The 26,775-nt window shown below is 45.5% G+C and overlaps 2 protein-coding genes across 2 annotated transcripts in view; one reads left to right on the top strand and one right to left on the bottom strand.

The window, feature by feature from the left end:
* Positions 1-1,047: 1,047 nt before the first annotated feature.
* On the top strand, positions 1,048-3,240 carry LOC131267734 (U3 small nucleolar RNA-associated protein 4 homolog). Its single transcript, XM_058270681.1, has 2 exons — positions 1,048-1,186; positions 1,251-3,240. Exons 1-2 carry the CDS (start codon positions 1,065-1,067, stop codon positions 3,238-3,240), a joined length of 2,112 nt encoding a protein of 703 aa, XP_058126664.1. The 5' UTR covers positions 1,048-1,064.
* A 181-nt stretch (positions 3,241-3,421) lies between these two features.
* Positions 3,422-26,775, bottom strand: part of LOC131267738 (CYFIP-related Rac1 interactor B) — a 32,173-nt gene continuing 8,819 nt past the window's right edge. The window contains exons 2-4 of the mRNA XM_058270685.1: positions 7,552-7,815; positions 7,216-7,478; positions 3,422-7,145 (exon numbers count right to left, since the gene is read on the bottom strand). Coding sequence (XP_058126668.1) covers positions 6,881-7,145; positions 7,216-7,478; positions 7,552-7,815 — 792 coding nt within the window. The 3' untranslated portion in view covers positions 3,422-6,880. The remainder of the gene's footprint in view (positions 7,146-7,215; positions 7,479-7,551; positions 7,816-26,775) is intronic.

Genomic DNA, 26,775 nt, shown 5'->3' on the forward strand with positions numbered 1-26,775 from the left:
CCACTTGGCACGTGGCTGCTTCGCGCTGGTTTTGGTGTTGATTGTTTGAACGTATCGTTCCGGGGGCATTGGAGAGATTGTAACTCAAGTGGCCCGTTAACACGATCTATATCCGTCAGCAGGGCACATCTTTCAAATTCCAGCAGTTCCTTTAATCGACGACGTTGTTGCAGTGATTGGTGTTTGTTGTAAAGTCCTTTTGCTGGGAATATAATCAAAAAGATAGTGAAACAATCAGGATATCTTCTTAGCGTTTCGCATTTACCTTTCAGAAATGCTTTTAATTGTTCTGCTTCTGCATTCACGTTGTTTTCGGAGAGAAATCGACCCAGCAAACGGCGCGGTAAGCTGTAGGCATGAAACGAGAAACAATGGGTTTGAGCAAACAAGATTGAACACGAACCGTGCACGATGTCCGCACCTTTGCCGCCGAACACTTTCTTCGGTAGGTATTTGGTTCAAATCAACGCATACAAATTCGGTCGAATTCTTCTCGCAATCCGTGCAGCGACTCCAACGAGATTTTTGGCGTTGCTTGGTAATCCAGTTGCGGCACCTTGCTAACATGTTGTGATATTTAGAGGTACAATAAAATTATCGGTGATCACTGAAGGAAAAAATTGTGGACTAGCACGTCTGTACACGTCTGAATCTAAACGGTGAATACCGAGAACCCAGTGTGGCACACGTTTTTTCTACTGTCTCTTTTTGTTCGTATAGAATACGGTGGTTTTTAGTACATCGCATGTTCAGCTGGTGTTGACAATACGATGCTTCGGTATTAAATTTAGGATTAAAAATTACGTTATATGTTTCAATAAAGTTAGTATTATTTTCTTTTCGACGTGATATGCTTATCAGAACCATATTTAACACATGTATCAACGTTAAAACAACTCATTTAGAGTTCAAATTGTCCGTAAACCGTTCCCGAAGGGGCTAGCGTGTTGTTAACGGTAATTTGACCGGTTCCATTACCGATTGGACGGTTTGGAACTGTCACTTTTTAAAAGCACGTGTGTTATTGTTGATGTCCGAATGTTACAAACCGGCAGTAGTAAAAGATGATTTCCAAGCAACCCACTGGCCAGTGCCGGCTTCACAATGTGCAGTTTTACAATTTGCTGCCCCGGGCAATTGTCTGTTCGGCCATTAACAGTTCACAAACTAAACTAGCCATCGCACGGTAGGTGTAGGGATTCGGTGTCGTGAGCGTTCGTCGGTTCTAATCGATCTATATTTTCTTGCAGAGATGATGGTACGATAGAAATTTGGAATTTATCACACGCACCGTTCCTGGAGAAAACGATTACGGGTGGCGATGGTGTGAGTGTCGAGGGTCTAGCGTGGGCCGGTACCGGACGCTTGTTTTCGGTTAGCTTGGCCGGATCACTGATCGAATGGGATCTGTCGCCGGGGGATCATCCGCGCGTGAAGCAGACCCTGCTCGTGACGGGCAACGCAGCGTGGTGCGTGGACGTGAGCCGCGACTGGCGGCTGTTGGCAGTCGGCACCGAGGGCGGGTACATCAACGTGTACCGGCTCGACAACGATGAGCTGACGTACGAGCGGATCCTCGACAAACAGGAGGGTCGGATCGTTTGCTGTCGGTTTGATTGGACCGGAGACTTCCTGGTGACGGGATCGGCTGATGCCGTGCGCGTCTGGGACGTGCGGAATGGTCACGCCGTACACAAAATGACCACTGGTCGGCAGGATCGGAAGCAAGAGACGACCGTGTGGGCGGTGAGCGTGCTGAAAGACTTTACCATCGTATCCGTCGATTCCCGAGGGCGAATGATGCTGTTCGATGGACACCTTGGTACGGTGCTAGAGACTATGGTCGTGTCCAAGGCCGATCTGCTCTGCTTGGAGGTGGATGTCGAAGAGAACAAGGTTTATGTAGCAGGTGTGGAGCCGATCATTCGTATCTACAGCCGACTCTCCCGAGAAGCTGGTGCTCCAACGCGCTTCATCCGGTCCGCATATCGTCGAGTACACACGCATGACATCAAAACGTTAGCGTCGTTTGGTAATAAGAGTATCATTTCCGGTGGCCTCGATGGAACTCTCGTCATTACGACATTTTCAAGTCATTTGCGGGTGGACAAATATCTTCCCCTATTACAATCACCCGCAGCTGTGGTGGCAACCAAGAGCCGCACGGTGTTGCTCAAGTACATCAACTATCTGGAGGTATGGACACTCGCTCCATCAGCCAATAGTGCAGGTCTGCAAAGCAACGGCGGCAACAAGATTCTGCAGATTCGTAGCAAAAACGACGAACACATTCTGTGCGCCACGATTTCCCCGAACGGCCGCTGGATAGTGTACTCCAATGAGACCACCATCCGCCTACTGCGCTACGACCACAACCCGACCGAACCGGCCAAGTCGCGTTTGCAGCGTGTACGCAACCTCCCGGAACAGTTCGGCGTGTCGTACCGGGTGGACTTTACGCACGATTCGAACGGTTTCTTCCTGTACGCACGCAACGGTACGATAAACTATTTCGCTTGCACCACCGGCGATGAGTTCTTCGATCACAAGCAATCGATCGAGGGTTCCCGCTGGCTGTCGGAGGTGATCCATCTTTCCGCCGTATCGCAGTGCGGCCACTATCTGGTCTGTGCCGACGTGGCCAGCGCAATCGTAGTGTTCGAACGAAGCAAGACCGCTAACCAGAATAAAACCGGCAAGTGGAAACGATCGATCTCGTTGCCCCGGTATCGACTTCCCCCAACGGCACTCGCAATCCAGCCCGGCCGAACGCGGCTCGCGGTCGCCTTTGCCGACCACAAGCTGTTCGTGTACGACTTTGACGAGTTTCAGTTCTTATTTTCCACCTACGTTCAGCTGGACGGCCCGGACTGGGGTTCACCCGGTCATCCCATCGGCGGGATCGTGTTTGATCCCCGCTACGATTCCTCACTGATACTGCAGAACGAATCGTACATCCTTTCGGTACGGTTTGGTGAAATGGCCACGGTTGAACGCGAAGAAGAAGCACAGCAGGCGGATCATTCGAAACGATTAAAGTCGGGCGAACAAAGAGGCGCAGAATCCGCCAACGAGGGAAATCAATCGAAGTACACGCTGAAGGCCGTCCGCAAAGGAGCACGATTGGTGAGCATCTCGTGGCTTGAGGAGGACGAACTGGTAGCCATCGAGGCGAACGCACTGTCGTTGGTCGAACATCTGCCGGCCGCATTCCGGAAGAAGGCGTATGCAAAAATGTAATGAATGACGTTTAATAAACGGTGTACTCTTCTGTACATGCGACAATCTAGTTGGCAGCGGTTTAGAGAACGGCCTTGACAAACCAAAAGTAGTTACGAAAGTACATTTATGTATATCTTTTGTTATATTTCCGGCATTTACACGTAGTGAAAGAAAAGCATAGAAACGTTCTTTTGTAGATTGTTGGAATTTTTGGTTTATTTCTGTAGCATATATTCACCTCAAAACAGCACTCGCTCGCACACACGTACAAACACAGCACTTTCATTCCTATCTGTTCTATCGGGACGCTAGCAGATCCTAGTCCGACATCTAGTTATCTCGTCTAACTAAATTGGTTTCCGCTGGAAATTATTATTGTTCCATTGTTGGATTTGTTATTCCTTTTGTCCTTCTTCCGTGTAAGTGTGTAAGCTGCTTTCGCGCAGAAGTATTTCACTTACGTCTTTATCCGACCTTAGATGTTTTTTTCTGTTTCTTCTCAAAGTATAAGTCCATTTTCACTCACTCTACCGGTAAGCAGGAGAGGGTTTACAAAGTTTTATGATCCTAGTATTCACCATCCCCTTGCCTTGTGCCTGTCCTCTTTCGAGTCTCGTCTCCTGTTTTGTGTGAGCATTTGCAGTAATTTGAATTTTATTCTGTTTTATCACCTTCACAACGTTTATTCACGGTTCTTTGATGCAGTACCTTATGCTTCATCCTTTCTCTGGGACTTTTACTAATATTTTCATCGCCTTTCGGGTTAGACTTGCCCATTATCCTTTCTATCATCTCATATCCATTTCGTCACCTTCCTTTCCTCCCGATGATTTCATTCCACTACGGATAACAATAATCCTCAACCTGTTTCATAACTCTGCCATAATTAAGACGACGTTATGATCACGAACTGTGAACAGTGATTTCTCCTTTTCGTACATCGAAGACGAGGAACAAATTTCATTCGGTTAACGGATAATTCATGTATATTTTACTAACCTTGCTTAGTCCTCGAACGGATCCAAGTGAAAAAAAAAATAAAACACAAACTCTCAAAGGAAGGAAAATTGAAACGTCTAAAGGAATCGAAAGTAAAGGAGTTCTGCTTACGTTCAAAAAGGTTTCTCCCAGTAACAGCACGTGACAACTTTTTTGGTTTTCACCTAGTTCCGGGTATTTTAGCTAACAAAATTCAACTACGATCCTTAAGAAGTCGTGTTTCAGTTTAAAGCAGGATTATTCCCTCCGCAATCGGGACGCAACAGTTAAAACGTTACAACGGTGCGGTTTTCTATACGAGTTCGACTAAATTTAGCTATCTTGTACTTAACCGGTTCAGTGTTTCTTGTATGATAGACGTCATATTTTCTAATCGTCGATTCTTATCGTTCAAAATTGAAACAGAAATATGCTAGATGTAATAGTATTAGCTAGAGAATGAAAACAACTTGATCGAATTGCCGAAATGATACAAAAAAAAAGGTAAACACCTTCCAGAGTCATTTTTTACACATTTAATTCATTTTTGTTTCGTCTCTCTTGTGATATAACGAAAAGAACTACATTAACACTTTCCATATCTTGCAAGCAGCAGTGTTTGTGCTTACATTTAATTTTTCACTGGTGGTTTTCTTTCCTTTCGATCGAGTGATTAGTGTGATGTTTAAACCTCGTTTGTTTCGTGATCGCTTCCAGTTTTAGTTAATTTTTTCGCGGGTGTTTAACAAATTGTGGCTTTTAGATCCATTTGTTTCTGGAATTGTTCCATATTTGCCACTGTGTTGGCTTGTTTCTGAATTTTCCTCTTGCGCTTTTACGTTTTACTCCGTCGTAAAACAGAAGAACACATCTGATTCCGTGGTAGCAGCAGTTTCGGTAAAGTTTTTTTGTGTTTTTTAACTCGTGGGGTTTTAGTTGCGTTGTTGTATTCGCCAGTTTGTTGTTTGTTTTGTCTTGTTTTCTATCCTAAATTGCCTGGTGCTGCTGATATTGCAGTCGGGTTCGTTTTGTTTTGGTTTCTGTTGTTCACCATGCGGTGAGTAAAAATTCTTACCGTTCGGTTCTACTGATTAGATTTCGGGGGTGTTTTGTGAATATGTTTTGATCTCATTTTTTCTTTACGTCTCGTTAAATAATTCCTTAACACAACATCTTACGTTTACGCTGACGAAATCTATCCGAACTTGAGGTGCGGAAGGGAAATCATGTTCGATGTTTGTGTCTCAAAACCGTAAACCACAAATCAGGGTCCGGAATAAAATGTGTATGCTTCGTTCCTTTTTTCCCGTTTTTAGGTTTCATTTCAGCCGAACGTACGTGTTTTATGGATTTAATTTATGTTACTAACTTTGCAATTCACACATACCGGTGTACAATTTAATCCGCATTTCATTTAAATCCATCTCACCATCGATATAATCGATTTTCTACCACGCAAACAACACTCCATCGATGCACACTCTTCCTTTCACGCTCTATTCCTCATATAGTTCATTTTCTTACACCTTCCTTCGCCACCTGCTTGGTGGTTGTTTCATTGTGTCAACAGCCCGATCTGCTGAACCGAACTTCAGCATCCGTCTAACCTCCGTCTTATCACACGTTATATTTTTACTATCTTCACTTTCGCCTTTCAACGTTCGCCATCATTCAGCTCGTCTCGTTCCGCCTGTACCGGTGGTCAACCAGGGACCACCCCCCATACACTTACTATATACTATACATTTACACTTCATTAAAGGCGCCACCTTGACGCGCCCCTCTTTCCTGGTACACTTAAATGCCTAGTAGATATTGTTATGCGTTTGTGTTTGATTTAAATTACTAAAACAAAATCTTTGTTTCTCTCTTTGCGCTTCCCATCGCCTTTTCAGCGTAGCGTCGCTTTTTGCCCTTCCATTTTGCTATCCGTTCGTCAAGCTTCCGGTACGAAGTTTCCCATTACTGCGTTTTATGCGATTTTATTCTTTTACCTCCGTTGGCCCAGTGTTTTCCTTCTCTGGTTCATTTTCGGGTTAACTCTCTGTAAACAAAAATATTACTATATAAAAGAAAATAAACGTCTCAGCGTATGACAAGAATGAGAAAGATCGTTTGATCAAATGTTAAAGAAACAAACACGAAGAACAAATGGCTTAAATGAGCAAAGTAGGCGAGTTATTGTGTAGTTTTGACGGAAGAAGATTTGATTCAAGATTGATCATGAAACTAGTCCGTGTGAGGATTGTGTTCCGTGTATACGCGTGTGTATATAAAATACTTATGGTAGGAAGTAGGTAAATTCTTTCCCTTTACGCATCCCCTCTCGTCCGCCCAAGATAAAAAGCCACTTGCCAGCAAAAGTCCAAAATTGTTTTTGTGTGATGAAGAGATGGCTGGGAGAGAGAGGGTACACGCACATATAGTTTTTGGTCACAGAATGTTTTCCCGCTTTAATTCGTTTTGCGTTTTTTGAGTCCCCACTTTCTGGACCGGCCTTATCAAAAGGAGGACAAAGTGTTTGATAGTTCCCTTTTGCTTTCGCTGGTTTTAGAAAAGCTGCAGCAGCTTCGTAGAGTTCGCGGTCTTTGTTTATGTATTATAATCGTAAAATAGTAGTAATAGTAGTAGTTATTAGCAGTAGTCGTTACAAGTTGTGTGTGTGTGTGTCTGCTGGATCTTAGGCAGCGAGCAGGTTGCGAATGTTTTTCGGCGTATTATCCTCGTTCAGGTGCTTCGTGGTGTACCGGAGCGCGTTGAGGAGTGGTTCCGCTTTGACGGCCGGTTGCGCTTGCAGGAGCCGCACGCATCCCTTCACGTCCACGTGCGCCCCACGAGCGAAGGCACCGACCGGATGCACGTGATCGTACAGTATCACCAACCCGACCATTACCCGCAGCAGCAGGAGGTGCGTCTCTTCGCGTTCGATCTGTGCCAGCAGTTTTCTAACCGGAAAAAAACGCAAGGTCGGGCATTAGTTTCGAAGGGGACCAAGGGGTGGGCTTCGGTACTTACGGGTTTTCGAGCATCCGCAGGCACACCTTTGCCATCGTGCCGAGCGTTTCGGTCGTGTTGTCGACGTTGTCGGAGTTGTCCTGCACGAACTTGGACGTCGCTTCGCTCAGCACCTTGAGCATGGGGGTGGCGTGGGCGTAGAACAGTGACATCCGGTTCGCCAGCTCGGTGCTGATGATCATCTCGTGCGCCGCGTCGAGTCGCTGCCGGCTGGCGATGCGTCTGTAGTAGCTGAAGTCGTTCTGTATCGCGGGGGTTTTCATCTAAAAAGGTAAAAAAAAGATAAATACCATGCTATAACAAACTGTAGATGGCCTTCCAAAGCTACGGTGTTACCTTGTACTCATCGAATTTCAGCACGAATTCCAGTATTTCGGCCAGCTGCTTCACGAGGGCCTGTTGCGTTTCCAGGTGCTGCGTTGGGTTCAACCTTCCGCCGACCAGCTGGCCGAGCAGCTTCGGTACGATACGTTCCAGCTCGAGCGAGTGTTCGTAGCAGCGCTTCAGCTTCTCCACCAGCGGTATTACAATGTTCCAGGCCTTCTCCTGGCATTCGGGCGATGGGTCGGCGATCGCTTCCCGTATTTCCTTACCGGCACCCTGGGAAGAATAAACATAGCAAAATGAATTTTTGAATAAATATCGTAAAATCGTTTGACATCATTGACGGTAGAATCGAGCAGACACCACACCAAATTGAGCCAACAATCTGCTCTGAATGTTCCCTTTTTCAAGCGGCTATATTTTATCACCCATCCCATTAACGCAAGGTGCAAAGTTTCTACGCACGCAACAGAAACGAACCCGCGCGAGAAAGAACAACCTGCCCTAGAAGGAAAAACGCGAAAAGCGCAGGAAGCGTTCCCGCGGGCAATTAGAATTCAAATGAAATCATCTGCACATTCCAAGGCGAACGCGAACCGGTCGTCCCGGCAGGTTTTTGTTTTTGGGTCATAATGGCCCACTGACTGCTCGTCCTTCGCTGGTGGTGCGCGTTTATTATTCATTAATCGTCTTCCCTAAGGCGATCATCTTCTTCTTGAAGACACCGGTAAACGGAGTTATGGGATGCGTTTGTTCCCATTTTCTTGCATTGGACCTGCGGCGGCAAGGAACATAAATAACGAGCGGATGACATTAGAATAAGTTTTGCTTGGGAGTAAATTTGCGCTCGGAGCCGTTTAATCCGATCGGGCAATAGGAAGGTTTATTTTTTGGGTAATACAGCGTTTTCAAACAATGCAAGCCTACTGTAAAGCATTTGATGTTGAATCGTCAAACCTCTAAATGGCAAGAAAAATTGGTCAAGTAGACAATTCGTCGCTTTCTAGGATCCACCGCAATCATAGTTGGCGCATAGACGTTTGTAGTAGACCAGTTGAGGGGTGCAGGTAAAAGTAGGGGAAAATCGCTTTCCGGTCGAAAGCATACTTTTGCGAGGATTGTTGTGATTCGCGCTCGTTTTCTGATGCAAAAAGGCGATCATAGGCTACCTTATCCTGTACCTTTCAACTGATCGTCTCTACTACAAACATTCAACCGCTAGCTATTTTGGTGGATCCTAGAAAGTAACGAATTGTCTACTTGACCCGTTTATGTTTGCAATTTGGAGGTTTGACGATTCAGCATCAATTAGTTTACAGTAGGCTAGCATTGTTTGCGATTTTACGTACTCTGCCGGGTTTGCAAGCTGAAATGTAAAACGCTGTAACTCCAAGGCCATCAAGCATTGATACTGGATGTTTTGCTTGAAATTATTTGATTTTCTACATTCTACATGTAACGGAAAGGAAGGAAAAACATTACAACTTTTGTTAGATTTATCGTTGAAAATTATATTTATTTATTATTTTCTGTTCGTGACACATTAGCAAAAAAGTTGCTCCCGATTTCTGTGTATAAAACTGTTGTAAAAACTCTCCTGATCTATAAGATTATTCACCACCTAAGGTGGAATAAAACACATCATCATCTCCCTTTCCTGGAGGTTAAATTTGATCCGCATTATTCGCGGGCCACCGACGCATCGTCGCGTCACCGATTTCTCGGTTATTGATCGCCACCAAAAAAGAAAAACCAAAACCCAACGGTGAGCAACCCGTTTGGTCGCGGGTCTTTACAGAACGCTTTTTGCTATATATGGTAATGGTGTCATTAGATAGACGGAACAACAAACGGAAAATCCGACGATCGTTATGGTGGCTGACACAAAGAAAAAAAAAACGTTAAGCGTCTATACCAACGTATGCTAGTTAAATTGTTCGTACCTAACGATAAAATAATAAAATAAAATATTTAACTTATGAGTCACATTCAAAAAGAAGTCTGTGGGTTTGATTCAATATTGGGGTTTTGGGTTTTCTACGCACCAAAAATATGGCATAGCAGCTCAACACTAATAAATTGAGTTTTTGAAGTGATCATTCTTTGTGTTTACTAGTTAAGAAATGAAAAACCTTTAACATAAAACCAATCGAGATAGTCTAGATTTTTAATACATCTATTTCTTTTACTTTGATATGAAATAACTATTTTTTTTTCTGTCATCGAACATGGTTCCGCCCTTGGTCGAGATCATTAAACGATTAATGCTAATGATGCTGGCGAATGAACTTCCCCTATCACTCCACGTGGCTCCACTAACCTTGACTTTACTCTCTCCCTTGGTAACCCTTCTCCACCCTCCAGCCAGTGGCTTATCATCACTTCACTGTCGCACCATTTGACCAACTCTACACGATCGATGCTTTGCGGTTTCGCAGCATGATCTTGTCGTACATGTGTGTGTTGTGTATGTGCAAGTTTGCGTTTATTTTTATGCTTCTTCCGATTATTCGAAACGGTGCGATAAAAACCCTTCAGTCTACCCTCACGCCTGACCGGAGCGGAATTCGTCATCGGAGCCACGTGCCGACTACTGGCGGGCTAGACTTATGCTTACTCCAAGCTCCCGTCCCCTTATAGTTCCCCCGTTCCGTTGGGACCATCAAAGTGCTGCCCACATCCGGAGCAGTTGTTGTGGGGCTGTGGCGGGATTGCCTTTTCCGTACGAACCGATAACGATTGGGTTGATGTGCGTGCGGAACTCATACGCACATATGTATGTAGAAGGTGCGTTTCGACAGCGTTATTAGAAGAAAAATACAAAAATAGCAACGGCACCCCACAGTAATTGTGGAGCCGTTTCCGGTGAGCTTGAATTTGGCACTAGGAATTAGATATTACTTTCCATTGGACAAAAAAGAACAGAAAAAAATAACTTGTTTCATAATGTTGGAAGTTATTTTACACAAACGTGAAATAATATAAATAAATTATGAAAAAATACAAGCAAGCAGTCCATTTTAAATAGATTCATATTTCACATATCGAGCAAATCGTAGCTAACCTTCAACCAATCCATCAACATCACCACCACCGTCCGTCGTCTTCTAACTGTTTTCCGCTCCGCTTGTTATGTTGCGCCCTTCTCTGACCATAAAAAGCCATAAAGTTGGCGCATAAATTATCCCCCCGCCTTCACCATCGGTGTGCTGCCCACTACACGAACAAATCATCGACAAATGCAAACATCGTTCGGAAGAGAAATAACTTCACCGTGGCGTGCGCCGTTCGTCGTTAAACATGGTCCACACCGCCACCCCCCGGTGGATGAATCATCGAGGAACCGTGTTCCGCCTTTCGAGATTAAATGCCGGAAGAGATGATCTCGCTCCGTATGGGGGGAGGGGGGAGATGATAAGATGTAATAAATCGTCTTTCGAATCGGGCGATCGATCGATCGATTGTTGATCGTGTTAGCAGATTGCGCGTTCGCCTGAGGGTAAGGAAGATCTTGTGGGCAGGAAATCGTGATGGAATTCTTTTCTTCATTCAAATTACATTCGGCGAACGGAGGAAGCCCGGTGGTGCGAATAATGGCAACCATTTTACAGCTTCCGCCGTATTTTCGGTTGCTTTATGACTTTGTTTTCCGTAGCAGGTTGATCGATTCATTTTGGTAATGAATGATCAGGTTTAAGCGGAATTCTGGATCGATTTAGTTAGCTCCAATTACGCCTATAGTGATTAGCTTAAGCCCATTGAGCCCACATTAAATGATCATCATTTTAAAATAAGTCCTCCGCACTTAAACCCCATTTACCTAAACCCAAATTAAATAATATTATCCTTTGCTTTCTCTATATTTTATATCTCGTAACGCTTTGACAAGTTAACAAAATAATGACTTAGATCCATGCCACTTGACACTTTTTGGGCACAACTCGTCCCTCTCCGCAAACAACCAAACCACCACGAACCGAAATCTGCAAACGTATTTGACATCATCCCTCTTACCGAAGCCTAGATAGGAAGATCATTTCCCTTGACTCGAGCTGCAGACGTCCGCCAGTCAATCAACATGTCTCACTGAACGGTCGCTTCTTCGTTGGCCATCTTTTTGCCGACCACTTTGACAACACCGAACATTTCTCGACACCGGCTCGGGTCGAGTTGGCGCTAAATCAAGCGCTAAATAAGCCGCAATCTTCTGGGCACGCTTTGGGGCCCACGTTCGCGTCCGGGGTGGGTAATGCCTGCATGGCTTGGACGTTTCGTTTTTCCCGTGCGGAGTTTTAGGTATTTGGGAAAAGGAATGGATTGGAAGGCACTAAGAAGTGTGAGGTTGGTTGCACTTTGGCACGTTTTGCAATCCATGCAAGCCGAGGACGACGGTTTGTCACGTGATTTGCAAACGACAATGGTTTTTAATGGAAAATCAACTGTTTGTTGCTTTTCTGAACCAAAAACCTTTTTCACTCATCGTTCAGTGATTGTGTTGTTTAATTTTAAGTACGTGGATGGTACGGTTTTTAATACTTAAGAGATGATTTTTAGAATCAAGCAAATGGGGTTTTAAATGCCGATACATGTTTTTCAATATAATCCAATCTACGATTAGATTATTGCACTTGGCAAATTGGTTTATGTTTAAGAAAAATATTTTAAAATGATTTATATGCTTTAAAGAAGAAGTGAAACTCATTCTTTCTGAACGTTGTGTGCAAAAACCTCTTCTCTAGTTGCAATTTACAATCCTCCCCAACAGAACACGGTGACGGATTAATCTCGAACGGACTTTTGTCATCATTTGCAATCGACAGCCGACACAAGCTACCGGCTTTCAGTAAATGCGCCCCGAACAGCGCCAACGAGGGCGCGAATAACGAAGCACATCGTCATTACGTGACCGTGTCCTGTCAATGGGCGATTCTCCCATCAGACCGACGGCATTGCAATTGTAATTGTGCCGATGATTGCAATGGAAGGTAGAGAGAGAGAGAGGAAAAAAGGGGCAGAAATCCTTCGCCGCCATTCATCCGGAATGGTAACAGACAACTCTACCGACTCTTGTTTTTCACCAGACGAATGGAGGACGCTTGACGAGAGCTGGGGTCGATGGCATCCGGATATACCCACACTTGGACAGATAAAAGGATGTAGGAAGGATTATGGGTGTCCCACCAGAATATGGAATTATGAAAGGTGAAAGGAATATACGCGACAGATGGGAATGAAGTAATATTTTTTTCTCAACAAATTTAGAACCTCAAGTTCGTGCTCCAACGCAATGGTGTTTTGTTTTACACTCACACAGCAACCCAGAGGTTGGTTTATGTGTTGCCGCAGGACGGAACTGAAACGTCCAGAAAGGAGAACGTGAGAAAGTTACGAGCATTGGGTGATAAAACAACACTCTGGTAGAGTGTGTGGATACTATGGCCCGAGGTGGCAAACCCTTTGCCGCTGTAACGTTGTATTTTTTTGTACTTAAAACATAAAAGTAACACCGCAGGTCTGGTTTTAACTGTTAAAGCGAACCTTGCGGGCAAAACAACCGACGGGAAGTCGTCCTTATTTTTGCAATCCGGGTGTCTCTCTTCGGGCAGAATCAACTCCTCAACCTCGAAACTCGCTTTTATCATGTGATCCTTTAAAAGGAGAAAACTAAAATGAAACATAGAGAACACTACACTCTTAATTCTCATGTCCCTGGTTTTTACTATCGACGTTTGCTATCTTTCAATCGTGCAATGTGAAATGTTGCCGAACGGTTGATAAAGTTGGCCAGCCGGAAACAGCTACCGAGCGAACCGGCGCACCGGTTGGGTATCCATTCCTTCCCGAACGGCAACACACACACGAACAGCAAACTCCCAGGGGGCAACATTTTCCGGCTGAGACTCCCGGCGGCTTCCGATTGCATGTTTCGCGTAAATTTACTACACTAGAACGGAAAAAGTTACAGGCCTCTCTGGGCGGAAAGAAAAGGGGGAAAATAAAGCAAGAAGACGGGACTATCGAACCGATTCCAACAAGCACCGACCGATTCCGGCCGCAATCTTTATCGGTGGAGCCATCGTGGAAGGGAACTCTGTTCTGTGCCGGAATTACCATGAGGGAACCGTTCCTTTTTCTTTTCCCCATACCCGTGGATGGGCGTTCTTTGGCGCAACGGTAGTTTTTTTTTTTCGTTGGTGCAACGTTCGGAGACCGGAAACGATCGTCGACTGGCCACTGGAGTGGAGCCACCATTGGCAGCTAGCAACTATTTCTCCGCCGGTGCATACTTCTATTCCACGATCGTAACTCATCGCCATTTCCCCCCCTATTTTGGCGCTGTTTATGCTACCGGCTCTTATTCGTTTTCCTCCCTCTCGTTTACGGGAGGCGCATCATTGCCTTTGCATGCAATCAGATTAGGTAAATTGTTTGTACCGATACCGTTCGATGATTGAGCCCGTAAAAACACCGAATTGGCCGGGGAGCGTTGTGCGAGCCGGAGGCCTAATTACCATGGGGGCGTAACGATTTGGCCATGCAAGACACGGGCTCGAAAGCACCGGTGGTTGTGGTGTAGGGTCGTCAATGTAACGGCGTATCGTTCTCCATCGCGATTTGGCATGTAATACCCGATTAAGAATGCCCTAAACTGTCTCACTTTTGGTGCTTCTTCTGGGGGCGTTGTCGTTGTCGGCATTTACGGGTTTCCGTACTAAAGTTGGTCCATCATCGCGTGTATATCTTTCCTCTGCTTCGATGATACTGTGTCCTAACGGAAGCACGATAGCATACAATCTAAAACGAAAAGAACGTTTCGGTAACATGTCCACACCGACATATTTCATTCTCCTTCCCAGTGCCCGCAATAAAACCCATAATTGCCAATCAAATAACTCTGCGCTGCCAAAGGTGACACCGAATGGCCGATTATGAAAATAATTATGCCGTAAGGTGGTCGTGTTGCCAGGAAAAAGTTAAAAACCCGTCAACATTCCTTCCAAACGCGATGTTCGATGCTGTTGACAGCCAGCCACCATCCATCCAAGTGGGCCAACTTTTCAAGTGCCTTAAGCATTCCCATCAAACGAAGAACGCACGAGTGAGTGTGCCGCCGCTTCATCGAGCGATTATAAATCAGTGCCCCGAACGCAAATAGGCGTGTTATTAATAAATCATGGATGGGCTGCCGGTATACCCGTCTAGAAAGACACGGGACGAGACGGGGTATGGTAGGCGGGCAGGCAGTTGCTGCCAATCAAGGAAGCAGGGAGCAGTAGGTAGAGAAATAGTAAGGCAGAATAAAAACATAATAATGAAGTGAAGTAACTAGTTCTGCTTGACTTCGACTGTTACGACAACTGCAGAGTGGTGCAGTTTTTTTTTCTTTTTCGTTTTGTGCACCAGGAGCGGCATAGAAAATGAGCACGAAAGTTGCACGCACTCATCCGCAAACAGAAGGGAGGGAGGTTGGCGCCAGGAAAAACCGAACGCGTACCATCTGAAACGCACCCCGGTGGAGGAAGAACGATACACAGTGCTCCACCCGTTCTCTATTGTGCAAAGGAGGTTTGATGCACATTCACGCGACCAGATGCGATTATGAATGAAGGAAAAAAGGGACAGAAATCGCGAAAGAGAGGGAGGGAGAGAGAGAGACCGAACACCGGCAGTTGTTGTGTTGATATGCACTAATGGGGACGATGGCATAGAAAGCAGTGAGGTGCAGTGGAGTGAATAAAATTATAGAAAAAAAATAGAAGATCAGAGAACAGGCAAGAATGCACCCACAGCCGGTGCACATTAATGCAGCCAGAAACAACACCAAGAACCGACCGCCAACTAAACGAACCGAACCGAACCGGATAGTAGCAGCTGCCGGGAAAGATACATAATTAATTATTTAATCAACATGCTCGCAGCAAGCATCACGGTCCATATCTCCGCCGAACAGGGAAAGGAGCAGGAATCAGTGGCTTAGGGGGTGGAGTACGATAGTGATCCACTTCTACCCGTGTGTGATGAGTATGCCAGCACTCGAGCGTGGAAATAAATCAACACCGCAAGGGGGCTCGCAGAAGAAGTGCAGCGGGAAATGCTTCGGATTTTCCTCCCCGGGAACAGGAAGGGGGGATCACGCGTGAAGTGGCGAACGAGGACACAACAGCGATTCGTGGGGTTAACTGAACGGCTGACTGACTGGCCTGACTGCAGGCGACGTAATCGTAATCGATAGGATTGATTGATTGATTGGTTGGTCGTGAAATCAAACCCGGGAACACTTCGGGAGGAGATTTGGGCCGATTGTTGATGAGATGTTATAAGGCTGTCAAAGGATGGCTGGTGCTGGCGGGTGATCTTTCGGTCAATAAAATAGTATGTGTTTCGCTACCGGATGAATTATTTCACTCCCCTTCTCCCCCCACGAACGAGATGCAATCGATCGTGCTATGCGGAATTGATTCGAATCGGATAGGAGATATCCTATTGCGAGAGAAATTATCTGATTTCGTTTTCATTTATCGTTGCATTTGGTTTTCGCAAATAAGGAAATCTATTCTCACAAAATTATCAAGTTTTACTTAAACGAGAAAAAACATCTCAAGTAACTGGATAAAATGACATAAAAGGTGTCATTTTTAATCAACCAGCTGAACTGTTGGCGTTATGGTTCCCCAAAGCGGCAGCATGCAGTGTTAAGAAACTTGGCTCCAGATAACATTTTGCAACGAATATCAACCACATTGCGCCGTCGGTATTGGGTTACGGCTGCTGAGAGTCTATTCGACTTCCCCGACACGTGTTCCATTTCACGTTGTAGCCGATAATAAAACGAAGAGATACACAATAGTGTCACCCACAGCTTCCCCGCAGCAGAGCTCTTGCGGACACCGGCCTACGCTTGCGTATCAGATTGCACGGGAGCACCAGCCAACATTTATGCACTTTCTGCTCTGTCGACATCGTACGTGTGGGCGGCGGCACGAGATGAGCGAGATGCAGTCCATCTGCGCCTCGAGATTTCAATTTCTCGTGCTTTAGAGAGCAAAGAAGAATGGCTGTTATCGCGTGACGACGTGGGCTCAGGACAACGTCTTGCGAGTCTAGTGACACCCATGATTTCGTCCCACGGGACAGGCACCGATTTGCAGAGCAAATTGTGGGCGCAGATTGTCGGGGTTTCGGTTGCTCGCAGACGTGCTTCTTCGAAATCTCTCCGTTTTCCCGTTTCGCACACATAATCATTGGCGAAAATTTCGACAACCGACCGACCGGGATGATGCGCAAATTGGTCCCAGATTGGTCGCAGATTGTGTTATCAGCGTCATGTTTAACACCCACTGGGAGGGCTCCTTTTTTCTTCTTCAACGCATTCTACCCCACCAGCTGCACTTTGACACCCTTAGGGGTTTGGTTTATGAAGTGGGACGAGGGGTGCTGCAATGCTGTTTATGAAAATGACCTTGCCGGGTTGTGTCTCGTGGCGTGCGCTCCCTCGAAGCGCGTGTCGCTAACAATAACTGCACGAAGTTAGCGCTCCAACCGACAGACAGACATACTTCATTCCTCTTAACTGAGCGCGAAAAGAATTGCGTTCATCACTTGCAGCCACAGCTTCCTTCTCGACACAAAAGCGAAGCATATCCCATCCTCAAGACATTCCGTTGTCTTGGCGCACTCTATAGTCTTTACTCCACCGTTTACGACATCGTTTATATGCTGCTCTGTGCCATTTCTCCGCGTTCTATTAGCGTTGAGGGGTGCGCTTCGTTGACTTACCTAAAAAGAGAGAAAAGCGAGAAGAAAAAACACACATCAGCGAACGGTTTTTCGATGGCATAGAACTAGGTCAGTGATGCAAGCTTTAAGAAAAACGAATGCCGTAAGATCGACGACGACAACGAGTGCAGCTAGATAAAAGTTTAATAGTATACATCATAGATAAGCGAAGCGGCCCGGCGTCCACTTCCAACCACAGTTTAGTTTATGAACGGACAACTTGCCTCCTCAAGGCACTTTTTGCCATTTCAGTTTGTTGTGGCGAGGTTGGAAAAGAAAATAGTAAAGGACTGAGTTGTTGACATTGCTGTAACCAATGCTTTCAAATGTTTAAAGGATGAAAAAAAGCAAACGCGCAGAAGGAAATTATGGGCCAACGAGAGTTTCTCGCATACTTTTTCACATAAATTCACCCACCAAGAAGGTGGTAGGAGGAGATGCTTTTTTCCTTAGCTCAAGAGAAACATTATGTTCCCGTGGAGGAACTATCATCCCGTATCGAGGGCAACTGTACAGGATGCTATCGTATGGTATCCTAAGCCGGGTACGAAATCCACTGGTAAAGAGAGAACGATGATGTGCTAGTATTCTGCTGGCATGTGTCTCTTGCTGGCTCGTCCCGGAACGCCCGGAATGGAGCTCCGCTGTGGTTAACATTGTATCAATATTTGATCTCCATCGAACGAGAATCTTTACGCCGTTCATGGACGAACGAAAACCACCAGGAAGGATGCTTAAGCTAACGAGAATCCTTGCCACGTGTGGAAAACGAGTAAAACTGGAGTGGGTTTATGTCTCAACCTGTCCCAACCAACCCCTCATCTCGCCAGGATTGCGGAAAAAAGGTGAAAATAACTTTTTTCCCTTCCCTTGCTATGTTTCATCCTCAAGGGTTATCCTAAAGGGTTCGGGATGAAAATTCTGGCATTTTGTGATGCTCGTTCGCCGGGGAAGCTTAGGTCGACCTCTTGCCTTACTTTTTCACTGGTATTGCGAACAAAGATGGCTGGCATCTCTACTGACAAATATTCTCCCACGACCCCAGGGGGGAAATTCAAAAGAAAGAAAATAAAAATCATAGCGAAGCTGGGGCAAAGGCAAAGATGTGCTTTCAATTCATTAAGAATTTAAATCCTTCCCAAAACGATACTCTACTTTGTCCTTTGGAGTAGAGACCTCCGCGTTAAAGCAGACACTTGGAAAGATCCTTATGGAAGGAAGTTTCCCCCCGGTTTAAAGTCGCTCCATCTGGGGATAAGCGTTCAACAAGGATGCCGAAAGATACCTTCGTGGCGACGGAATGCATCGTTCCATTGTGTTGTGTGCAGCGGTATTCCGAAGGACGATGGGTGGTTCTCGTCGAACCTTTGTCTGCGCGGTCACGAAAGCAAGGAGGGCAGCAAATTGACACCCGGAGAACGTAACGAGGGAGTTTTCGTGAGCAGTTTTCTACCGCAGTTTGTTCCCATTTTCACGTTCTCGCGCGTCCTCGACCTAGGGCATCGTTTTTTTATTTGCGTTTTCCACCAAACTGGCCAATATGCCAGTCGGAATTGAAACACGTACTTCGACCGGACGCGTGAGCAATAGTGGTGGGTTCTTGGAACCGCACCCACCACCCAGAACCGCTTCCGAGCATCTTTAAACCGGCTCTGATTCCGGCTTAGCAAAACCCACGATTTCGTCTGGAGCCGTCCGGAGCCGCTAGTCGGCAGCCGGAGCCGTCGCAGCCGGAGCCGTCGCAGCCGTCCGGAGCCGTCCGGAGTCGTCCGCAGCCGTCCGGAGTCGTCCGGAACCGTCCGGAGCCGTTCGGAACCATCTGGAACCGTCTGGAGCCGTCCGGAGCCGTCCGGAGCCGCTAGTCGGCAGCCGGAGCCGTCGCAGCCGTCCGGAGTCATCCGGAACCATCCGGAGCCGTCCGGAACCGTTCGGAACCGTCCGGAGTCGTCCGGAGCCGTCGGAGTAATCGGTAGCCAGAGCCGGCTCCGGATGACTCTGGACGGTTCCGGACGGTTCCGGACGGCTCCGGCTGCCGACTAGCGGCTCCGGACGGTTCCGAGCTCGGAGTATTGCACCTACTTTACGGAGCCGCTTTCAATATTGGTGGAGTCATTCGGGAGCGGTTTCGGTTTTTTGTCGAATTTACACATCACTAGTGAGCAGATGATTTTAAATAGCTAGCCCGCCCTCCCGTTGGGCTTACCGGATTTTCGTTGGCCGTACTGCTTATTGATGTTCTTTTTAATTTATTTTCTTCCCAAACTTCCGTTCTGTATCTTAGAGCTCCAGCTGTTGTTTGCTCTTTCCAGTTTCCTGCCGTCATCTGCAAAGTCTAATTTTTCTCTGTTGTTTCCGCTTTTGATTCGGTGGATGCTTCCAAAAAACTTAAACGACTGGCTTTGCCTGATTTGTAGCACGTTTAATCGATTCGGTGTACCAAAACACCCTGCAGCGTTTTCGCATCTGAACTTCATTTTCCACCCGAACGGTTCTTTCCACTTCCACTCGACGTCGGATGTAAGGCGTGTCGTCGTTCCCCCCATGGCACGAAGCTATGCGACAAACTTGAGCCAGTTCACCGTCAGGGGCCCGCTTCAGTTTCGTGCAACTACTGACCCACATGTGCGCTGCCACCCACCGGGAGAAAAATTCCAAAGTACACCAGCAACCTCGCCCAACTCAACATTCTTGCCATTTTGAGTAGTTCTTTGTTTTTCCACTCGGTTGAAAAAAAAGAAACATAGCACTTGAGCAAATATGGAACAATTGCACAATCGATGTAATTATAGTCCATATGCATCTAATGGGAAATGGCTACATGTTGTGCCTTTCCTCAATAAATCCTCACTCATTATGTGTTCCATTTTCTAACCCACATTGGGGGCTATTTTTAAAAATATTCAAATCAGGTCTCCTTTTCGGACGAAACGGGGTATTTTATGTTGCAATTCCACGCTCTCTGTTGTTACCGGATCGGCGGTTACTTCCGCCGGAAAAACCTGACCGGCCGTGCCGTCTTCAAACGCGAAACAATGGCTTCCGTTTTGCACCAACATTGCGCTACCTTTATTCCACAACAAGGATGCGGACAAATGAAGGGGGGCTTTAAAATCCCAATGGCCCTAGAACATGCGGTCGTTTGGTATGAAAAAAAGGGTTGCTCGGTTGCACGCAATCCTCGGTACCATCTCTCTCTCTCTGTAGGTGGGGCCTTATTTTAACGGATCCATGTGGTACACCCCGGGGAAAACGAATTGCGAAAGTGACATGAATAAAAAGCAAAACGTCGTCCTTTCGTCTGGCAGTAGTTTTTCCCGGTGTTTTACAAAACCTCAAGTGTATGTGAGTGCTACACAGCTTGGAATCAGGGGGGTTTGAGGTTCTCCGGATTTCCTTCACCAAAGGAACGGACATGGAGCACCCCACAGCACGAATAAATAAATGTTCGTTCAACCATCCAACTTTCGCCCAGAATGTTTTAAGCCCCAACCGAAGTTTTGAAGTTGACCTTGTGGCTGGGGAGAAAAATGTGCTGCACGACAATCCATAGCCGCTGGAAGGCTCAGACCGGGTTTGGCCGGCACGATGTCAAAAGTTAAATGGCTAAAATGGTGACGTCGGCCTAGAGATTTTCCAATCACCCTGACATGGTTTTATCGTGCCCCTATTTGGTGGTGCGTCGACGGAAACTCTGGCCCGAAGAAAGTATTTTATTGCTGCAGCAACATCATCAGAAGGTCGAACATTTACTTAAGCTGATTGACATCACCCGTAGGAATCGGTCTGTTTTTGAGGTGGATGACCTGTAACGATGGATTTCTTGAGGGCAGAATAGGGATGACATGTTGCATCAGATATTTGATTCATCCAATGAATAAATGTCTTTTCGATATTGGATTAAATAAAAATGTCTAACTCGTTTGACAATAATCATTGTTTACCAACTGTTAGAAACACTTTTGCTTCTAACGCCAGCTGTCAATTCGGCTAAAAACAGTGCCCGGTGAAAGTGATAAGCTCAAAAGGGAACATCATCGATCAGCTGACGGATCGGCCGATCGAGAGGATCGATGACCCTTGGCAACGGTTTCGCCCGTGGAAGGTTTTAAATAGGGCTCGTTTGGGCGCGATGAACCATTGTACAAACATCAGCGTTGAGTAAAAGACTAATTTGTTGGTTCCGCACCAAAGCGGTTCCTAATGAAATACTTATTTTCCTTTGCCTTTGCACAGTGTTGGAACAGTTTCCAACATAAACTATTTATCAATATCATTTAAATGAAAACAAACGAAAAAATATTAAACTATCTACAAAAAAAACCTCGAACTCCTCAAAGTAATAAGATCAAACAGGATGTTTTGGTGGTGCTTGTGGCAAACAATACACTGAAATGGTTAGTTCGCATGGAATAAAACGCAATTCAAATTGCGTTTCTCCAACGCTGACACTTGGAGCAACCAAAACAGGTTGGTTTGTGGTGTCGGTAGACTCGGCCACATTCCCTGATTGACCAATTGTTCCCTTCCGCTGCCCCCCCATACCATGGCACGCGGATTGTGCTTCAATTAAACAACCGACAATCAGATCTCGACCGAAAGTGAAGCTTCTTGCCACAGGCTAGTTGAAATGTCACTGGTGACATAGTGAACCACACCGTTTGGGCATCCATGTGCGCAGAAGTGGTGATGAAATAATGGCAGCATCGGAGATAAAAACTCACCCAACCCAACCTCCCACCGAGCAGCTCCTCATGCGTTTTATTTTCCTTTTTGTTTACGTGCTGCACATCACACAAACTGCACTTTTCGCGCCAACTCCGCTCTTCTCGCACCCGAACCGCTGGTCCCCGGTGTTGATTTCGCCAATCCACCTCGTGACATACCAGCGTCGAGGTAACGGAAAATTAGATACCAGAATGGAGTGCATTCCGAGCGGTGCATAAATGGCTCGTGTCACGCATTGGCTTGGGTTTGGTTTAGATTTTGCCCTTGGCTTACAGAGCGTTCCATGCAGAAAAGGCCGTCGGTTCTAGGCACCCTTCGCTGAAGTGAAGTTGAACTAAACGCCCGTTAACCTCTGACACACTAAGGCACGATGATGTATTTCGATGCCTGACGATGCCGCTTTCTGCTGCAGTTCCGCTTACATAATGCGGGGCTATTTGGTTCCAAGACAAGAACAGCAAACGGCCTCTGCACGGCCTGGTGTGTAACAAATCGCTGCAGTTCACAAACAGCTGACTACCGACCGCTTTAAAGGGTCATTAAACATGTAGGCAGCTTAAACCGCAGTGCCGTACCGTTTATGGCTACCTGGCTTATGATGCCAGCCTTGTTCCTATGGCTTCCGAAAAGCGCGCCAACGAGCTATTGAACTTTTCAACCTAAGCAATATCCCAATTGGCAAAGGGTCATAAGTGGTGGCGCTTGTGTCAACACCCCAGGCACTCTTAAACACCGCCATATACCGTCATCAGGTGGGAATATTTCAAGAGGACTCCGGGTTCTGGGGGAAAATGGGTGCTGTTGTAGCCAGGTCTCTTAAATCAAACAGGGTAGATCTTATCGCATGTACACAAGCCCGTTACTGAACCCATGAAGGTTTAGTTGTATGTTGTGTATGCCTCGTGACCTACCCGTTAGTTCAGTCTGGAATGTTCGGAAACGTCAGACTAGTGTTATTTATGGTGGTTGCGAAATTTCAGTGATTAGTTCCATGATTATGTTCAGACAAATCGCTTCAAAACACGGTTTGTGCGCTATTTAAAGTATGGTATTTGCTTAACGATTTTATGCCAAACGTACTACACACGCCCCCCCACATAGTACCATTTTTATTGAGGATATATTTTTCTTCGTGCATGAAAAAAGCGTGCAATTTCGACGGACATAAACCCACATCTTTCCGCATTCCACAGAACCCTTGCTCGCTTGTTGGGGCTCTGTTTTAAGATTCTCATCCGCGCAAAACACAAAACGGCAACAAAAACGTCCAACTGTCCACCTCTCGTGGATATTTTTCTCGTTGCGGTGAAAGGAACTCCGGCCGGCCCCCGGTGGCGGACTGAGTCACGCTAGGGGTGGTTTATTTTATTTTATTATTTTTATTCGTTTTTTGAGTGCACAAATATGACGTGTCGTTTCGACCAATACGGCGGTACAGGGTTTATTTTAAGTCGTAACATTTTTAGCCGCTACCTCTTTTAAATATCCGGATGGGTTTAGGAAGGCGCAAATAAGTTGATCGAAGTTTATTACACTCGAATTTTGCGGTTCTTAAGGCCGCCTTTAAAGCTACCGAATGCAAAATGGGAGGTATAATAAAACAGAACCGGAACAATCAATAAACCAAAACATGTACATGTTAGTTTTCAATACCAACATGTTGTACCAACACAAGGAAGAAGTTGAAAATATAAAATTTGAATCACATTACAATAACATCATACAACAATAACCTAATCAATAAACTTCCATAACGGAAGAAAATTTAGTTTTTAAACATTTATTACTATTTCGTTCGTTCGTTCGGTGTGAGTAATTGCGCGTGTATTCAAAAGAAATTTTAAACCCTCCCCGAGTGATGTTAATGAGCGCTCAACGAAGTATTTATCGGTTAGATTTCACAACTGGATGCTAAGAGAAGTTCAATCTACAAAGGCTGGACGAGGGCAAATGTCTGTCTTGTGTAGATAAAGGTTCAAGCTTAGCACAAAAATATTCCAAATGCGCAATGGATACTTAACACTTTTTACCGTGGTGATGGTTATGGAGGAATGTTCAAGAGGTTTAAAGAAATTCATGCGATTTTTTAGCTACAAAGGAAAATTTGTGTATCGTAGAAGTTGTTTGTAATTTTGTTAAAACAATATTTCCATTTCCAAACTTCCAAATTCCAATTCTTTCGTTTCTTTTTAACAGAAACATTACGCCAGAATAACAAAGAAAATCCGGTGCAAAAGTTTTACATCGCTCGAATCCCAAATAACCGACCATTTTCAGGTGTGCAGCAGATAGGCGGTGTTGGCAAGTGCGGGAAAGAAAATTGCTTTTCCCAGCTCGGGAGTGTGTTCGTCCACCACCGTCGTGTTTAAATGGTGCTTTGTTTCGCTGAAGATGGGGAAAAATTGGGACGAAAAGTGGTCGATAACCCGGTGCTGGCACACTGTGAACAACGGTTACATTCGGTACACTCGTTGCTTTTCCGACTCCCTCCGAAAAGTAGTAGTAAAACAGGATCTATAGAAAACCTGAGATGAAAAACGGGACTGTTTCGATCGATTTAAAGTAGGTCAGTTACACGGAGAAACCATTTCTCGTGGATCCTTGCTGCCAGCAGCTGGCGGGAGTGGGAACCATTTTCGGTCTGTGTTTCACCAAGAATAGCGTTCGCCTGTAAATACAACAGAAGGCTGTCTGGTGGAAGAGTTATTTGTTTGGAGAGAAAATTAACTCCATCTGCTAAGGAAGGCACGGAATGCCTGAGGTTGGAGGTGACACGGGCAACGTTTTCCAATTACAATCTGTGAAATGTACACACATATTTTCGTCTCGTCATTGTCGGCAGCAGCCGTTTGGCGAAATATTTCACTCGCTTTGGAGCTCATAAAGCGGCCTCCGGGGGTACAAGCTATTGGCAAACCCGCGTGCACTTAACTGCACGCTGTTCCGTTGCTTTATGGCCACGTACGTTGATGAAGGGAAACGCCGTGAAAATGTGCACATCGTATGCAGCCAAAATGCACACACAACGCCCGGGCAGCGTGCATTTCTCTCCCGTTCCGTTTACGATCCGGCACACAAATGAATTTATTTCATCACGTTTGTGCTCGCGCCTGCGACAACAACAAGCACAACAACGACAATGCGGCCAGTAGTTAATCCAAACACAGGGGGGTGGGGGGGGGGGGGGGTGCCTCGTGTGCAATCGATACACACACTCGAAAGGGTAGACGTGCACAAGGAAGCGAACGTGTTGCATGTACGCGCGTAATCCGGAAGTGCAATGGCCGCCCGATGAGAATGGCGTTACAATAATGGCAACCATAAGCCGGAAGGAAGCGTAAAGGGGTGTTGAGTGAAAAGGGGGGAGAGTGGGCTTCGGGGGCCTAAGACTCAAACAATGTTAGGATAAACGTGACAGATCGCCCCAAAAACACTGAAAAGTGAAGAAAAGATGTTGGATTTGGATTTGTTGTTAAAAACATGAAACAATTTTGATGACAAATTTAAATAAAACTTTGTGAAAGTTCTCTCTTATGGAAGGACATTCAACGATAATCAGGGGGGTTAATCGGGGTTCATCGTCGTGTTGTTCACGTGGTTGGATAATCTTCAACGCCTTACCGATTGCAAAAGTTCAAAAGCACGTAGAGAACTACAGAAAACAATAAAAAAGGCTATGGGTGTAAAAATGATGGTAAAAGTACGTGATCCTTCGCGTTTGCCTTGCTGTCGAGTGCGTTGTTGAGCAGAAAATGGACACGTGTCGCAAGGACATGTCGACAGCGGCATAATTTTGCACCGTATCGTCCTTGCTTACAAACACACACACACACACACCCGTCAACATTGTCTGAGTGGTGTTGGGTTTGTGGTAATCACAGGCTCCTCTCACTTGACGAAGAGACTGGGACAGAATTCTGAACCGACATGAGCAATGAAATTACCAACATTAACCCGTGCGGCGCATTTTCTTTCCAACCGGGGGGAGGGAGAACAATGAAAACCTGGAGAGAATTTTCTTCTGGCGACCGAAGAAAGCCGGCGCAGGCGATTGTCCGAACAAGTGGTGCATTCTAAGTCGAGCAGAAGACGTCCATTCTTTGCGTACGCTTGATGAATAAATAACACCTCGAGCGGGCCCAAGATCCGTGGAGATGAACGCATGAACTGTCAAACGCAAAATGCTACAGCTCGAGGACACTCGCGGTAAGGCCGGAGGAGTGTTAATGTAATGTCTTCTGGAGGAGCTTGCACAGAAGACAAAGCAAACGAGCAAACTCATTCTCGTGCCCAATTTATGAGCTTGCGGTAAACGAAAGTACGGCAAGTGGTTCATAAGTAGGAAGAGAGAGATTTTCTTAAAGAATTCGATAAACTGTCAAACAAACGGGAAAATATTATTTACAAATCGGAAGTTTTGCTCATGAATTTGAATAACTACTTGATTCCTGGTAGAGCAAATAATTATTACATTTTGTGCTTTACAACAAACACCAATTTTAGTATTTCATTACAAGTAAAATGTGATTGTAATGAATTAAGGCAACGAGTAGAATAAAAAAGTACGTATAGCATAAGAAAGAATCCTTTTTTCAAAATCATTTAGAACAATACGCTTTTATTTCAATTTAAAATCATTGAGTCATTGAATGGTTGTAAAATGGTATATACAACTCTTTTTCAGGCAATGTGAGTATACATAGATTGTAAACAAAAATGTATATAGATGTAGCT

The sequence above is a fragment of the Anopheles coustani genome, chromosome 2, assembly GCF_943734705.1.
Source record: "Anopheles coustani chromosome 2, idAnoCousDA_361_x.2, whole genome shotgun sequence".
In the NCBI taxonomy this organism is placed as follows: domain Eukaryota; kingdom Metazoa; phylum Arthropoda; class Insecta; order Diptera; family Culicidae; genus Anopheles; species Anopheles coustani.

Excerpts from the sequence above, each read along its gene's own strand:
- LOC131267734 (XM_058270681.1), top strand. The coding sequence starts at position 1,065 with ATGATTTCCAAGCAACCCACTGGCCAGTGCCGGCTTCACAATGTGCAG. Across the intron at positions 1,187-1,250 it reads ACTAAACTAGCCATCGCACG|AGATGATGGTACGATAGAAA; the intron begins GTAGGTGTAGGG and ends ATTTTCTTGCAG.